The 16,484-nt window shown below is 34.6% G+C and overlaps 1 protein-coding gene across 3 annotated transcripts in view; it reads left to right on the top strand.

The window, feature by feature from the left end:
- The window catches only part of PhKgamma (phosphorylase kinase gamma), a 73,069-nt gene that overhangs the window by 1,172 nt on the left and 55,413 nt on the right, over positions 1 to 16,484 (top strand). For 2 of the 3 annotated variants that reach the window (XM_089102902.1, XM_089102901.1), the window contains exon 2: positions 13,876 to 13,915. In XM_089102902.1, coding sequence (XP_088959028.1) covers positions 13,876 to 13,915 — 40 coding nt within the window. Of the gene's footprint in view, positions 1 to 13,875; positions 13,924 to 16,484 lie in introns of all 3 variants that reach the window. The other variant, XM_089102903.1, reaches the window with a different exon arrangement.

Below are 16,484 nucleotides of genomic sequence, written 5' to 3'. Positions count from 1 at the left end.
TTCTGAAAATGCAATTCCTGTTGTTTGAGTAGAATTTTAGGCCACATCAATGGGTTATTTCTAAATTTCGGAAATGTTTTTGTAAATCTTTGAAACCTCATAAATTGGGATTGAGAAAAGGTGTGAAGCTGAAAACAGTTTTGTTGTACTTAATTTAAGCAGAAGTTCTATTTGTGCAAGGTTTCACTTTTATTACACAAAGATTTTTAAAGATCATCAAAGGTCAGGACCCTTTAGAAGGAGAAGGAGTTGTGGTAGGTACTTCAAATACTGGTAAAGTTCTACCCAATCATATTATTGAGTTAGAACAAAAGTGAATACACCATTTGATGCCTTTTTTTTATGCTGATTACAAATATAATAATCATTTCTATCGTAAATGAATTTCAGCCCCCCCCCTATATATGCCATTTCAGGTTTTGTTTTGGTATATATAGGGGGGGGGGGCGGAAATTCATTTCCAAAAGAAATAATTATTATATTCATTATCAGTATAAAAAAGGCATCAAATGGTGTATTCACTTTATTTCTAACTCAATAATATGATTTGGTAGAACTTTACCAAAATACCTTCTCAGGACCTACTTTAGTCTGTAGACCAATCACTGAAAGTTTCATTTTCCTAACCTAACCCCTTTCCAAGATATCAAAGAGTAGCTAATATGCAAATTGTGTTTTAATTTTTCATGGATGGTGAGCCAAAATCAAACCTGCATTAGTTAAAAAACGTTCAGAAATTGAATAAAAAACAAGTTTTTTTTAAACTGAAATTAAGGAGCAAAATTAAAACTTAAAACAAACAGCAATTATTCCATATATGAATGGGGCTGTCCCCTCCTCAACACCTTGCTGTTTATGCTAAATTTTGAATATTTTTCACCACTATACTTCTAAAAACAATAAAAACATTTAGCTTAAAGAACAAGGTGTTGAGGAGGGGACAGTCCCTTTCATGTGCAGGGTAATTGCTGTTCATGTTAAGTTTTAATGTTGTTCCTTACTTTCAGTTAAAAATTTTGTTTTTTATTTAGTTTCATAAAGATGATACTTTTGTCAACATATGTAGAACAGTGTATGTTGCAATTGTATCTGTCTGGTTTATATGCAAAGTAACACAAGACACGATAATTAAAGAACAAGAGAGTAGTGAAGAATTATAGCATACAAAGTAATATTTGGCAGGGATAGTCACTAGTGATATATCACTAGAGGTGGCACCGTGATTGGGTGATTTTCAGGGATATGGGGAACCAATTATTTTTGGGGAAATCCCCAAAAACTCAGGGGCAGTGCAAGCCCTTCTTGATTTCTAATCAAGAAAATTGAAATACTTAACCACACAAGAAAAGAAAAGCTCTGACTTTGTGGTTGACATAATAAAGAATTGCTGCAAAATTAATTCAAAATCAGCCAAATGCCACCACCTCTGCTGGTGTTGGTGTATGTGTGGTGTGCTGGCAGCAGCATTGTAAAACTTTGGAGGTGGTCAACCAGGCCTCTTGTTGATGGTGTTTGGTTGATGCACTGGGGTCTAAATGCAATTATAATGATGAAAACTAACTTTTATTTCAAGGCTGTGGCCTCTAGAACACTTTTCATTTCTCAACTCTTTTCTTTTAGTTATAATAACAGTAACAATATTTTGAAGTTTTTTTCTGACATCCGGGCAATTTTTGAGAAGCCTCATGTAAAAATGTTCTTGGTACTTTGTTGCATACAAAAAGCATATTCATTCACTTAAAATGCTTTCACAAAAGATGTGTTGAAATTCAAATTTAGTTACTATAAAAAAATTTTAAGTATGGATGTGAATAATTCACAAATACTGATGTATTGGCAAAACAGTTGTATAATTCCTGCAGAAACAGAATTTTTTGGTGACAGCATACATGTGTGAGTTTAACATAACGCCAAGCCATGCATCCTCTGTCATTTTAGAAACTTATTTGGTATATAGGCACAGCCTATTTTAAACATAGGTTATTTTAGCTAATGTAGACTGCTACCTGTTTACTAGTTTTCTGTCCATCCTTGTTTGTCTTTTTGTTTGACCATTTCTGAAAGTTTTTAGAAGTTTCTTTATTGGTCTTTCCATGGATTCATTTCCAATTAATTGCTATATAGAACTCGTAGAACTCCCAGTTAATTGCTATATAGAGAAGGAGTTGTGGTAGGTACTTCAAAATACCTTCCTGGGACCTACTTTAGTCTGCAGACCAATCACTGAAAGTTTTATTTTCCTAACTTAACCCCTTTTCAAGATATCAAAGAGTAGCTAAACTAGAATTTTACCAAAAATTGCTGCACTAAACATTATAATAATTTATGACAGTGCTGAAACACGCTATGACAACATAATGCAAACATACAATTCTATGTAAATAACACACTATGAAAACATAGGTCACAAAAACAACTAATACAAACAAAATAAAAAAAATTCTCAAAACAGACTGTGATATGACCTAGTATCAAAATCTGTAGAGGCTAAACTACTTTTGAAGTTTACTTTAGACTTTGCTAAGGCCTTTGACAAAGTGCCCCATAGTTGACTGCTCTTGAAATTATCTGCTGCTGGTATTGACACGTCCCTGATAGCCTGGCTGATGAATTTCCTCACTAATTGCAAGCAGAAAGTCCATTTGTTTGAGACAAGGGGCCTGTCAATCTACTCTGATGAGGCCATAGTAATGAGGGGTACTGAAGGGAATTGTATTAGGCCCAACACTTTTCCTGATGTATATCAACAATATTTCCAATCATGTGGATAACAATATGCATTTGTTTGCTGATGATGCCAAACTTTTTGGAATTGCTAACCCACATAAAATCCAACAAGATCTAGACAGGCTACATTGGATGCAAGACTGGATTTTCCAGTTCAATACAAGCAAATGCTGTATTTTGCACCTTGGACCTAATAACATAATGGCTACCTATTCAGTTTTAAATCCAATCACTAATTTAAGGGACTAATATAAGGATGGGAAACATCTATTGAAAAGATGTTTGCCATCTAGTGATTGTTTGCCTGTTTTCCCCAAATACTTTTACTGTTTGTTTTCTATTACATAGGAAAAACCTCAGTCAATAGTATCTGTATTAATACCAGTAGCTTCTAGCTTAATACAGTCTTCTCTGGCACACCTTATCAATTCGTTTTGTTAACTCCAGCAAAATAGTGTTTACTAGAAACCCTTGGCAATAAGTTCAGTGACACATGGATTGATAAGGTTGGTCTCAACCAATTGAGTGGAAGAGAAACCATCCTGGCATGGAGACAACAGCTTACCTTGAGTCAGATCTCAAATAACTATAGAGTTGACTGCAATTTCAAGTATTTTCCAATAGCAGAGGTAATACTGATTGATTGGTAGTTGACTGCTGGTCTCTATTACTACCTTTGTGAACTGGGGTAATATATGATATCTTCCAGTATAAAGGTATACAATTTAAATATAGAGACTTTTGAAAAGCTGGGTAAATAGAAAACACAGTTTAGCATGTCCCTCTTTTAGAAGTTGAGGGTGAATGCCATCTGGTCCAACTCGTTTGCTTGGGTTCAAGTTTTAAGGAAGGTTTTCAGGTTTATTCTACTAATAGTAACATGATAACTATGGGAATTAGCTATTGCCTGGGGATCATAAATTTTACATCCATTTTGAACTAGCTGGGTAACTGAATATCTGCCAAGCTTTTTATCTGAAGCATAATTCCAACTTAATTTTAAATAATAAGGATTGTTTTCTTGTCATGTTTCCTTTGCAATAGCCCCTACTCTAGACCTTTTTGTTTAGAGTTTTCTTACAGTTTTTTAAATATCGTAAGGCTATATCTGGGACTACCAGGGGGGGGGGGATGCATTGTCAACTATGCAAATATGATACTTATAAAAAGTATAAAATAAGTAAACTAGACTGTTTTCCTCTGTAGAGCTGCCAAACTAGAATACTCCCAATGTTAGTGCCCTATTTCAAGCTTTGAATGTTTTTAGAAGGAATTGTGTAAAATAACCAGTAGTCTGATAGCTAATCACCACTTAAAACGCCTACATTGCTTTAAAATCTGTACTATACCATCCAGATATTGAATTGTTTTACCATTGACTTTGTCAAATTTTCTAGAAAAGACTGTGATTAATTTGAATATCTTAGCCATAAACAATGCTAAATATTTTGAATGCACTGACAGTCAACAGTAGATGAACAATTAAATGTTCAAATAGGGATAAGTCCATTTATTAGTCACTGAAAACAGATACAATAGTCTGGATATGTTGACCAGATATGCAGCAATTGTCATCAGCAGAAATACTAAAGCATTAAAATTTAAACTAACATATTAGAACTTTTATCCTATTAAGTACTTACAGCCTGTTTCATTCAACAGTATATGTTTTTGCTGTCTAATAAATGGATTAATCCCCAATTGAACATTATTTTTTCATCATAGAAAGGCAGTGTGGTCTTGGAAAAAAAGCCCACCTAATTTTTTTGACATGACACCTTTAATTTAGGTGTTGTTTTCTTAGACCAAACTACCGTTCTAAGACGAATAAATAAACTTTCAAATGGGGATAAATCCATTTATTTAGACAGTGAAAAAACAGTTACAAAAGTCAAAATATTTCGGTCATACATACAGCGACCGTCTTCAGTAGAAATACTAAAACAATAAAATTTAAACTTACATATTTATATGCAACCAAATAAATAATTTTTCGGGTCATTCTCAACATAATGAGCTTCCAGATTATTAACTTGATTGTTTTCAGAGAGAGTTCACTGACACAGTTCATTCAAAGTTTTTGATGTAAATTTTCTTCTTTAATCTTGCCCAAATGTAAAACCAATTTCCAGTGAAAGTGGCAAAGCCTTCCGTGTCTTCTAATTGCAAACCAAATGTTGAGTTTATAGAAGACACAGAAGGCTTTGCCACTTTTTAAACAAGTAAAAAGCCTATCATCTAGATTCTACTGTATTGTGTTTTCAAAACTAGAGTCATAGAAAAGTAAATGCTAACCAAAATTAAGTTAAATATTTACATTTTTATGTCAGAGCTAAGGCAGGTATATTAGAAAAGGATGAAACAGCTAGGACCACATAAAAAATGTTTTTTTTTTTTTTTTTTTTGGTTTAAGTAATGATAGTTTGACTTGCAGGACACTAAAATTATAGAAGTAATACCAATGTAAGTTGCAGACACAAAAGATTATGAAGATATGTAATTACTGTATAAACAATTTTTCCATCCAACATGGAATTGCCCTAAAGTATAAGAATTCAAGTTCGTTTAGAGAAAAAATGCTGTCAATTATTTCATTTTATTCTAGTGCCTCTCCTTGTCTGCCAGTGTATTCTCTGCCAGTCATGATTCAGTCTCCCAAGTGAAAACATCTTTTTTGGATTTCTTGAACTTTAAAGCCTGCTCTCAACCAGTATTAATTCACTTGCTTTGAACTTGACCTAGTTTTTTGATGTTCATTAATTCACTGCTTGAACTTGAATTTAATTCAGTGACTTAGTTTGTAATAAATAACAGTCAACTTTTGGTGAATTGACCTGAACTTAACCTAGATTATTGATATTCATTAATTCACTGCTTGAGCTTGAATTTAATTCAGTGACTTATTTTGGAATAAGGATTAAGTTTGAAATAAATTACAGTAAATTAAATTGCGCAAAGGAGGATGCTATGTGAAATGAAATGAATTTTGGCGCGATCCGCGGTGATAGATTTATGAACGTTTATGAACTGTTATTTTTGGATATAAGATCACTGAGGAGAACACCTTCCGTAAGCAGAGATTTTATCTGGTAATAGTTTTACTCAGGCAAAGGTGGGGTAGTGGTTTGGGGTAGCCCCCTTGCATTTCCTTAGTGCATAGTACCAAGTCAATATTTATATGTTATTGTTATTAATTGATAAATGGCTGCCGTGACTTCTGATAAGTTGTACAAGACAGGGTGCAAAGTTTGCAATGAGAGCCTCAGCCTCGCAACCAGAGGAACAGTTATTTGCAACACATCTGCTGGGGGTTGTGGTCGCCTCTGCCATAACCACTGTGAAATTCTCCAGAGCATTGAGAAAGACAGTATTATAATATATGAGTGCTCTGACTGCTGCGAGTAATTTGTTGATAAACCTGCTTCCCCACAGATCCCGCCTCCTTCAGAGACTCTTGTTTATTCACCAGTTTTAAGTTTTTTTCCGGCACTGTCTACAGTCAGGAATTTCGTCTGCCTCCTGTATATCTTCGTGTACAAACTTCTATTCTAATGATCATCTTGATCAAGCTAGAAGCCTCCTAACATCTCTAGTGAACCCCACGCATAAACTCCTTGCACGTCGCGGCCCCTCTGCTAAGCAAAGCCTGTCACAGGATATTTTAGACATCCTTATTTCTGAGGATGCAACCCCTCGCTTGCCAAATCTTTAATTCGTTATGACTGCAAGTGATGCGATACCTGTGATAGATACGGATCAAAATGCTCACTTTAGCCGTGCCATTCAAACCTGGGACCGGCATCTTTTTAGCATAATTGATAAACTTGATTACGTCACAAGTAAGGTAGCAGAGACTCCTGCTTTGGTGAAAGAGTGTTGTGACGGAGTACAGATTGAGGTTTTGAGCTGTATAAATAAAGAAAAACTCAATGATAAATCCTGGCCTCCGCTGAATAACGAGTCAGAAACAGAGGGTCTTGTAGTAGATTCACCACCACAAGATTGTGATGATCCCTTAAAGCGTGAAGCTTTTCTGAAATCGTTGGATGGAGCTGATGGTATAGTGCGGATTTCAATTTCTAAGGAATCAGGATCCCAGCAACAGAAATGGGTCATTCATACGAAAAGACAAAACGCCGAAAACTTGAAAGCCTGTTTTAATGAAAAGGTCGGTAAAACTGAGGTTCGCAAATCGAGAATTGTCGGTTTATTATCACGAGTGGACTTTCCGATCAATCCAGAGAGTGTGTGTGCTTCTAACCAAGGTATCGAAGAGATACAGCGCATTGGTGTTTCGAAATCATATCATGTATACTTCCGTTCGGTGACGGCCACGTCTCATTATTTGCGTCATGGGATTCACATTGGCTAGGAACATTTCCGGCTTACTGATTATAAGTTTTTACCGCGAATGTGCTACAAAAGTGGGTCGCTAGAGCATATATCGTCAGGCTGCTCTAGCATGGAACGTTGTCTCAAGTGGCTTGGTAGAGGACACTCTCATTCCAGGAACAACCCTTGCCAGAATGAACCTTGTTGCTTCCATTGTGGATCTCATGAGCATACTGGATTTAGCTTTCACTGCAAACGGTTAACCAAAAAAGTTGCAAAGAATAAAAAGTGATTAGTGCAACGATTATATCTCTGAATCTGAATGATTTTGGTAATAAACGACTTGTATTGCATTCTATGCTGCGCGATCTGGATATTTTGTGTCTGCAAGAGCATCATCTTCTGGACCACTCTACTAGTCTTCTTTCGAGCCTGTCGCAGCAGTTTAAGTGTTTTATATCTCCAGCTACACCTACAGGTGGACGCCCATCAGGAGGCGTTTGCATTTTTATTTGAGAGAATATTCCAGTTTCAGTGTTTGCCTTTGATCGTTATTTTGTTGCTGTTCAAATCCCAGGGATTATTGTTTTTTCGTGCTATTTACCAACAAATTATCATACTATTGATTCGGATTTTGATTTCAATTTTGCATGTTTAGAATTATCGCGATTTGTGGCGAAAGTTCCATCATATTTCCAGTGGCTTATTTGCAATACTGCAACATTGCTATCTCTGATGTCCGCTCCTCCGCTCTTTTATCTTTGTTTTCGGTTTTTACTATAGTTTCAAAAGATGCAGATTTTACGTATGTCCATAATTCTGGTTCTTGCTCTAATCTAGACCATGTGCTGGTTTCTAATGCAGTGTTATGACCACAGCCTGTTCATGTTAGGTTGGATATGCCTATTAGTGACCATTTTTACCTTCCTTTTCATTTAAATATTCAAATTCCATCTTTTAAAATTATCCATTGTTCTAGTCAAATTGTAAATAAAATGATCTGGGATCGGGAAAAAATGTGCAAATATCATGAAGAATCAGATGTACTTTTAGCTAAAATAATTGTAAATTATTCTAAGGATGTTGATCAAATTGATATGGATCTATTTTACCTTGATTGTTCATAGTTTAAAAGTTGGGGCTAATAGAGCATTTAGAACTGATTCTTTCCGTCGTGGATCTCGTGTTTTAGGTTGGAACCTTAACCTGATTTTAAAGCAAAGTCAAAAGAATTCATCTGTAGCTTGTTACCGTTCGAAGTGCACAGTAAAAACACGATCGGAACCATTTTATGATGGTATCAAATTAACTAAACGCGTTTCTTGGGTCGAGTTGCGTTTGCATAGTAGATTTATTTAAGATGAAATTTCATCAAGGATTACTAGTGATAAGAATGAGCTTTGGAGTTTGTTAATTCTAGACGTTGTAATAATAATTGTTCACCAGATTCTAATAGTTCTCTGAAACTAGATGATTGGATAACTCATTATAATCAAGTTTTTTCATCTGGTGATGTGGCAGTTGAATCACTACTTGACTCTTTATTATCGGAAGAAATTTTCAAAGCCCCGCCCAAATAGTAAAATATCTGTTTCTGTTGATGATGTAACGGTAGCAATTAAAGCTCTGAAAAGTAAGCATTCTTTTGATCATGATGGTATACATTCAAACCATATAAAATGGGCATCCCCCAAAGCAATCCTTCTCCTCGCTACTCTTTTTACTACTATTCTTTCTTCTGGAGTTCTTCCAACTAGCTTTTATCGTGCTACCACTTCACCCCTTTCAAAAAAGGAGGGAATAAGAATCGATGTTCTGATTACAGGCCGATTACTGTTTCGTGTCAGATTAGCAAAGCTTTTTAGTTAGTTTTATTAAAGTATTTGGAGTCTTGTAACCAAGGCCTGAATCAAATTGGGTTCCGCAAGGGTCTAAGCATGGATGTTGCTCATACCCTACTTTCAAGAATAATATCCTTTTGTAAGCAATGGGATAGAGTTTATACACTTGCGTTAGATTTTGCGGCAGTGTATGATTCAATTATCCATTCTTGGGCTATGACTGCGCTTCTGAAGAATAATGTCCCACTACCAGTAGTTTTGGTTTTAAAAAAGTGGTATGGCTCCTCTCGTATTCGTATTAAGTGGAAGAATCAGTTTAGTGAGTATCATGTTAAGTTATGTAGGGGGCTGAGGTGAGGAAGTATTATTTCTCCTTTGATTTTCAATATAACTGTTTCGGGGCTAATTGATCAAATTCAGTTGACTTTCATTAATGGTAAAGGTTATGTTCTGTTGTGGATTGCTTACACAGATGATTTACTCCTTTTGAGCCGATCACTTAAGTTACTTCAAAAAAATGTAGATTTTTTAGCAAAGGTTTTTAGTGAGCATGGACTTCGTTTTCGCCCTGAAAAGTGTCAGTTTTTAATTCTTGGTCCTAAGGCTAATGATCTCGTCAATTCAGAAATTTCTGTCCGTACTTATGATAGTATTTTAAAACCTTTGGAATCTTTTTTATATCTTGGTGTGCCTTATGGACCAACTTTAGCTCTATGCCGTGCTTCTATTTCTAAAGCAGTTAAAAGTAGAATAGCATCTAGTTTCGGGGCAGTAATTTGTCTTCGCGATCTTCTTTCTCGGAAATCACTGGCTCGGGTATATAATACAGTCGCTTTGCCTCAAATTTTAGTTTTTTTAATCGCTTCTCCCGTTTTTTAGAATTAGTAATATTGCGCAAGTAAAAACCACATTTTTAAATTTTGCTAAGTTCCTTTGCCGCTTTTCTAAATCTGAATCAAATACGTTTTTAATGAATGCATATAAAATAAAAAACCCTGTTGATGTTTTGGAGAAAAAGCAAAAGAATTTTTTATCCAAATTAAACGTTTTTTCTCATAATTTATATAGAGCTGTGAACGAAGCTTAATTTATTTTATTTGATTTAATTTTTGAATGAAGTGTTAATTTGTGAAGTGTTAATTTATTATCTATTGAATGAAGTGTTAATTTGTGTGGTAATTTTGATTAAAGCCCTTTGCGTATTTGTTGTTATATAGTTTAAAATAATTTTATGGCCTGTTGATTAGCGGTTATTATTTTTATTTATTTTTTTTACTCTTCGTTTTCGGAGGAAATAAAAAGTTTGAATTGAATATTTCTTGTACTTTTGTTTTTATGCTACATTTGATTGTTATTAAAAAAAATAAAAAATGTTTACTTCATTATGTTCCTTCTATCCTTTTGGAACATGTCCTGTTTAAAGTTCCTACATCTGGTTTCTTCCATTGGAATTGGTGGCATCTTTTCACAAACATTCAGGCGGGGGGGGGGGCATATATTTTTCAAAACCTAAGAGAGGGGACAATTTTGTCATTTTTTTCTATAAAACCAAAAGGTATTTTTAAGGAAATAACCCCACAAAAAAGGTAATTTCCAAAATCTGGGGAGGGGGATTCTTTCCAATTGATGGCATTGATTTGAATGAGTTCCCTCTATGTTTTCCTCTTTGATCTTCTTTTGATAACCTGAGATAAGGCTTGAGATCCAGGACATTTAACTTTGCCTCTCTTTTTATAAAACGAGCAGATAAACATATAATTGCAATGCTTGTTGTGACTAAAGGAAAGAATGCTTAGCAAAAAATTATTGAAAAAATAGTTTGGTTTAGTAAAGGGACATTGAATCAGGAACTGGGGGTTTCCTAAGGATTAGGATTGCAATCAAGTAAATTTCCAGAATGTTGAAATAATTCCACTGTGTAATTCATTTTGAAGGGTTAAATCTCCTTTTTCTTTTTTTAATAAAACTTATGTTTCAACTCTCTAATAGGATATAATCAAATTTTTACATTGCAGTACTACGTATTTAAAAAGCCATCTTATTTAGAAAAGGTGAATCCTAAAATAAGGTAATGATTGGTATTTCAAGACAATACTTGCTTTTTCTAATTTTTTTTTACCAGTGAAATGCAGTTCGAAATTTGACGTTTGGTGTTCAGGATATAATTTGTACTGGATGAGCTATTTATTATACTATGTTTCAGACAATCTTTTTCCTGTTGGAAAGTTAAGAAAGCCCCCTCTCGTAAATCAGTCAATGAAGTTAGGGTAATATCTTTCTTCAATTTTTCAGCAATTTATTTTTTCTGCTGAATAGATTCTGTTTGATGTATTAATCACACTTTGGAATTGTTTTCTTATATGGTATTTATTTCAAAAAAATTGCTATCACAATCCAGAAAGGACTAAATTTGTATTTTGGGGTGAAATTGAAAAGTAGAACACAACCTCAAAACAAATTTAAAAACAACAGTACACTTGAAACTGGCTAAATCATTTGATTAAATTGATAGATTGAATAACTCATTCATAGGCTTTTGTATTGACACATTATCTATCTACCGTGTAAAGATGTGCATCACATCAATTATGATGTCTATTTCCTGAAGAAATCTTGAAGAATGTACATTATAGATTCTACTATCTCTTGGATACATGTTTGATAATATTATTTGCCAATAAAGTTTAATGGTTTTGCAGAACTGTTCCTAGGTTTGGTGAGGCCCAAGGAAAAATTAATTACAGCTCCCCACTCCCAACTCAAATATATGCAAAAAAAACTGAATCAAAGTGGGTAATTCCCCAGCCGGGGTGCCCCCACAAGCCACAGTGCCTGGGGCAACTACTGCAGTTGCCCGCCCCCCATAGGAACGGTTCTGTGTCTTTGTGGGTTATGGTGTGTTAAATTAGATTCCTGGATGGTTCTCAGGGCATGTATACATTATAGATGACATCAAATAGATATGTGTATCTGAAGAAAAGCTGAATATACAGACCTTAGGAGGGGTCAATGTCTTTTCTTTTGGGCTTTGTAGCTATAGTACCGAAGAAAACACACTTCAGTTTCTTGACATGACCTTTTCACCTTTTGAGTATATTTCACATCATCAGGTTTGAAGCCTGAAATCTGGAAACCTCAAATGATTGGGTTTAGAGTCACCATGCACATAGTTTGGTTGGCATGGATTTTGGGCCCTATGTGTTGATTTCACCAAAGAGTTGTTGGAGGCGTTGCTTGCAATCTGCATTGAGGCTGATACTTTCAGTGGTTCTATATCTTAATGTATAGTCAATTCATATGATGAGCAGCAGCATTGATAGGATTTAGCCCTGCTTAACTTCTGAAAGAATCTTAAAGTGCCATGTTATTTCTTCAAGTGTATGAACACAACCCACAATATTCAGACATATAGCAGAAATTATTTTGATTTTTTTATGGAATTTATAAGATGTATGCACGAGTAGATAGGTCTGAACACGGACCTACAGAGTAATATCCCAAATACTCAGGACTTAGAAAACCTCACAGATTTTAGTGATATCTCATTTGACGGCCACTTGATTTAAAATGTGGGGTATGTCAACAAGTCACTTCATAACTGCTAACTTGGTCAGTACATGGGAGGAGATTCCACTGAGATTGGCCCAAAACAATGCATCTTAAAACTTGCCTCAATAGTCAACTTAAAATTCCCTTTTCTCACTTTTTGCCCCCCTCCCCCTAAAGGTTGGAACTATGTAAAGTAGCTTAACCTGGTTCATGGGCAAAGAAAGGTTCAGCCTTGAGAGGGTATGGGCGAAGGAGTCATAACACTAAAACAATGTATCTTTAGACAACAGGTTTTTCCAAGGTGACCCCCCCTCCCCCTCGCACATATGGTCTGATGGGAAAATATTAGATAATTTCTGCAAATACAACAATGAAGTGTTTCAAAAAAGGGCCAAATCTACGTTTGACATCTTCAGGATTCAGCTTCTTTCACAAACAAGCTAAGTTCTAATTGGGGTTCTTAAAGCAAAACAAAGGATCTATTTTTGTATTGCTCTTTAACCTATTGATAAATAGAAGCACTACCTATTATCTTCAAAATTACCAATAAATAATATAAAAAGTTATTTGTTTTGATAATGCGTGAAATTTCATAAGATCCATTGAAAGGACCTCATCCCTCAAGCTAAATTTGAACATTGTATAGTATTCACTCTTGTGTTTTCTACCACCTCCAACTCCTCTGGGAGAAGTTCTTAGTCTTCCCCCTAGTAAGTGCTGGGTGTTTGTGCATCAATGATTATGGTGATTGCGTACTCATAAATGTTGCTTTAGCTTGTTTCCAAGTTTCTTGAGAAAAACGTTTTGAAACTGAACACAACTTTTGGAAGAAAAAAAACTGTCTGATTGAATATGGGAACAGAGTGTAGTATATACCAACTGTGGATTTCATCCTCTCCGGATTTTGCAAACCTGTTCAAGATGTGCTATATGCTAAAGCTAGCATATACTACTTAAATTAGTTATATTCACATATTTACCTACACACTATGCGGATAGAAGGACTTTGCTTGCTGGTATTTTCCTTGCTGGAAACTGAGTCTGACAATTTTTTTTTAATAAATATGCAAATGCTCAGAGATTTTAGCTCAATAATGAATTTATCAGGCCAGAACAATTGTGTGTTAATCTCCTTCTGACCTTTTTTCTGCTTTTGCTGGTATAGGGAAAACTTTATTAATAAAGGCAGAATAATTAATGGTGTCTACATGGCAATCTCTAAGTCGTAATTCAGGCCTTATTTGGTATCATACAATCAAGATTCATATATATATATATATATATATATATATATATATATATATATATATATATATATATATATATATATATATATATATATATATATATATATATTGTCACATTTTAAACCAAATCAGGTCGACTAGTATCAACATTTTAAAATAGTGGTTATAATTTTTTTCAGGATTCTATACCAAATATGAACCAAAAGAAGTCCTTGGAAGGTGAGTAGGTAAGACTTATAAAGTTGTTTCTTCATTATTATTGCACGATTCTCCTTTCTTGTTATTCTACTATTCTGTTTACAGTTATTTTATTCTCTTTTTTCCTTTGTTTTGTTTTTCCAGTTATATCTTTTCACAATTTTGCAGTGTTTCTGCTTTCAAAATAATAATAATGAAAAATTGAAATCTAGGGCAAAAAAGAAGAAAAAATACTGATCTAAGTGGATGTTAATAATCCTAGAATGCAAATTCAGATGTTCTAATAATTCTTGACCAAAGCTAGGTGAATTTTCTCTTCTCTGCAAGATTACTCTGTGTGGAGTTGCTTTGCTTTATTGATTTTCAACATATTGAATTTCACATTACATATTCACCTTACACATTTACATCATATATTGAAGTGAAAACAAGTTTTCTTGTTTTGCCTGTTTTTTTTTATTATTTTAATTTGAATATTCACTTTTGCAGCATTATTCATCTTTTACTACTTTATTATTTTGATTAAATACCACTTACAATTCATCATGACACAAAGCTGTAGATGCTCCTCCTCTACCCATTCAATGCCCCGCCCCCCGGTTCACTCATTGCCCCTCCCCCCTGAGAAATTCTGACTCCCTTTAAATCTGTTCCTGTAAGCTCTTCCTAGGCCTTTCAAGCCCATCCATCTGCTTGCTTGGTCCCAGACTAGTTGCCTAAATGTACTATACTATATTAAAATTTAACAATATTAATATGTCCATATATTAATATGTTAACATATTGATACATGTTTATGCATATATTTGTAGGTACTTCATATTATGTCAACAGATAAAAATAAGAAGCAAAGTTAAAATGTATTTTTTCAAAATATAGTATTAAACAAATTTTACTTATGGTCTTGTTCAAATGTAGTTTGATTTGGAGGTAAATATTAATATTAACATTTTGTGTCAATATGTTTTACATATATTAATATGTTATATATTAATATGTTCATTAATGTAATTCTACATTGAACGATCTTAGGATATCTCTTTGATTTAATAAAATATTTAAGATAATGAGGTCAAATTACATTTTTAGTAAGCTCAAGAGCAGTTGCATTACTGGATCTTTTTCTTGCTAATTCCTTTGAATGCTAGTTGATGTGCGATCAAGACTTGACAGCTTTATTGAATGACTCTTTTTCTGTTTCTTCAGTGAGTCGAGCTATGAAGTAAATACTTGATATGTCAGGCTTGAGTTTGATCTGATAAGTTTTAATCCGCTGATCAGTTTCCTTTATTTGAATTCTAAGGGCCCACAGTAGGGTGGGGGGTATCTTCCATGGGTGGTAAAAATATAGGATAAGCTTTAAAGAAATAAGGATATTTTAATTATTAATTGGTTGTTAAAGATTATTGCTAATTAATTTAACTAATTATTAATTTCTATCCTTGGCTTTTTGAGGTGGGTAAAAAATTCAATGGTATATGGCATATTACCCTATGTGAAATATATACATCGGTGGGTGGGGGTGGCTGGATGGAATACATTATCGGAAAAGTGACCATGATATTTTGGAATATTATATTTGGGTTTGGAGGAATGGTTGGCGTGAGAGGGGGGTTAGTTACCCTCCAGTCACTTTCGACTATTGAAAAGGGCACTAGCCCTCTCAATTTCGAATTGAATGTGCTCCTTTGATGTTTAATAACGACTCTATAACTACGTTGAAAAAAATGGCTATCTCTAAAACATTGATTGACTGTTTCTGGGGAAACAGTCGGCGTTAGAGGGAGGCGAATTACTCCCCGCTCGCTTTCAACTATTCCAAAGGGCAATTTCATCTTCTAATCAAATAGAGCCTATACGAAATTTCTATAACAACTTTCTATATAAACTTTATATGCCCCCAGGGCATAACTTACTACTCTTGCACTGAGGGCTCTGAGGAGGTTTTCATCCTAAAAGACATAATGTCCAGAACTTTCAACTACTTCGAACAATATATAAGGCTAATAACTTTCAACTACGTTGAACAAAATGGATATCTCAAAATGTTGATTGGATGTGTTTGGGAAAATGGTGGGCTTGAGAGGGGCGTTAGTCGCTCTCCAATCACTTTCAACTATTAAAAAAGGCACTAGCCCTTTCAATTTCCAATTGAATGAGCCCTTTTGAAGTTTCTACGCTTTCAATAAAAACCTTATATGCCCCAGGGCATAACTTACAACCCTTGCCCTAATGGTTGTAGGGGGGGGGTGTCATCCTTAAAGACCTAATTTCCGAACCTTTCAACTAGGTTGAACAACATGGCTATCTCAAAATTTTGATTGGATGTGTTTGGAGAAAATTTGGGCGTGAGAGGGGGGTTAGTTGCCCTCAAATCACTTTCGACTATTAAAAAGGGGACTAGCGCTTTGAATTTCCAATCGAATGAGCCCTTTTCAAGTTTCTACGACAAGGATTTCAATAAAAACCTTATATGCCCCCAGGGCATAACTGACAATCCTTGCCCTAAGGGTTGGGGGGGACTGTCCTCAAAAACATAATTTCTATTTGGAAATCAACTACGCTGAACAAAATGGCTATCTCAAAATTT

This window comes from Artemia sp. Qi Xiang Cuo, chromosome 17, assembly GCF_049724085.1.
Source record: "Artemia sp. Qi Xiang Cuo chromosome 17, ASM4972408v1, whole genome shotgun sequence".
Lineage (NCBI taxonomy): Eukaryota > Metazoa > Arthropoda > Branchiopoda > Anostraca > Artemiidae > Artemia > Artemia sp. Qi Xiang Cuo.
This window is presented reverse-complemented; position numbering and strand designations above follow the sequence as displayed.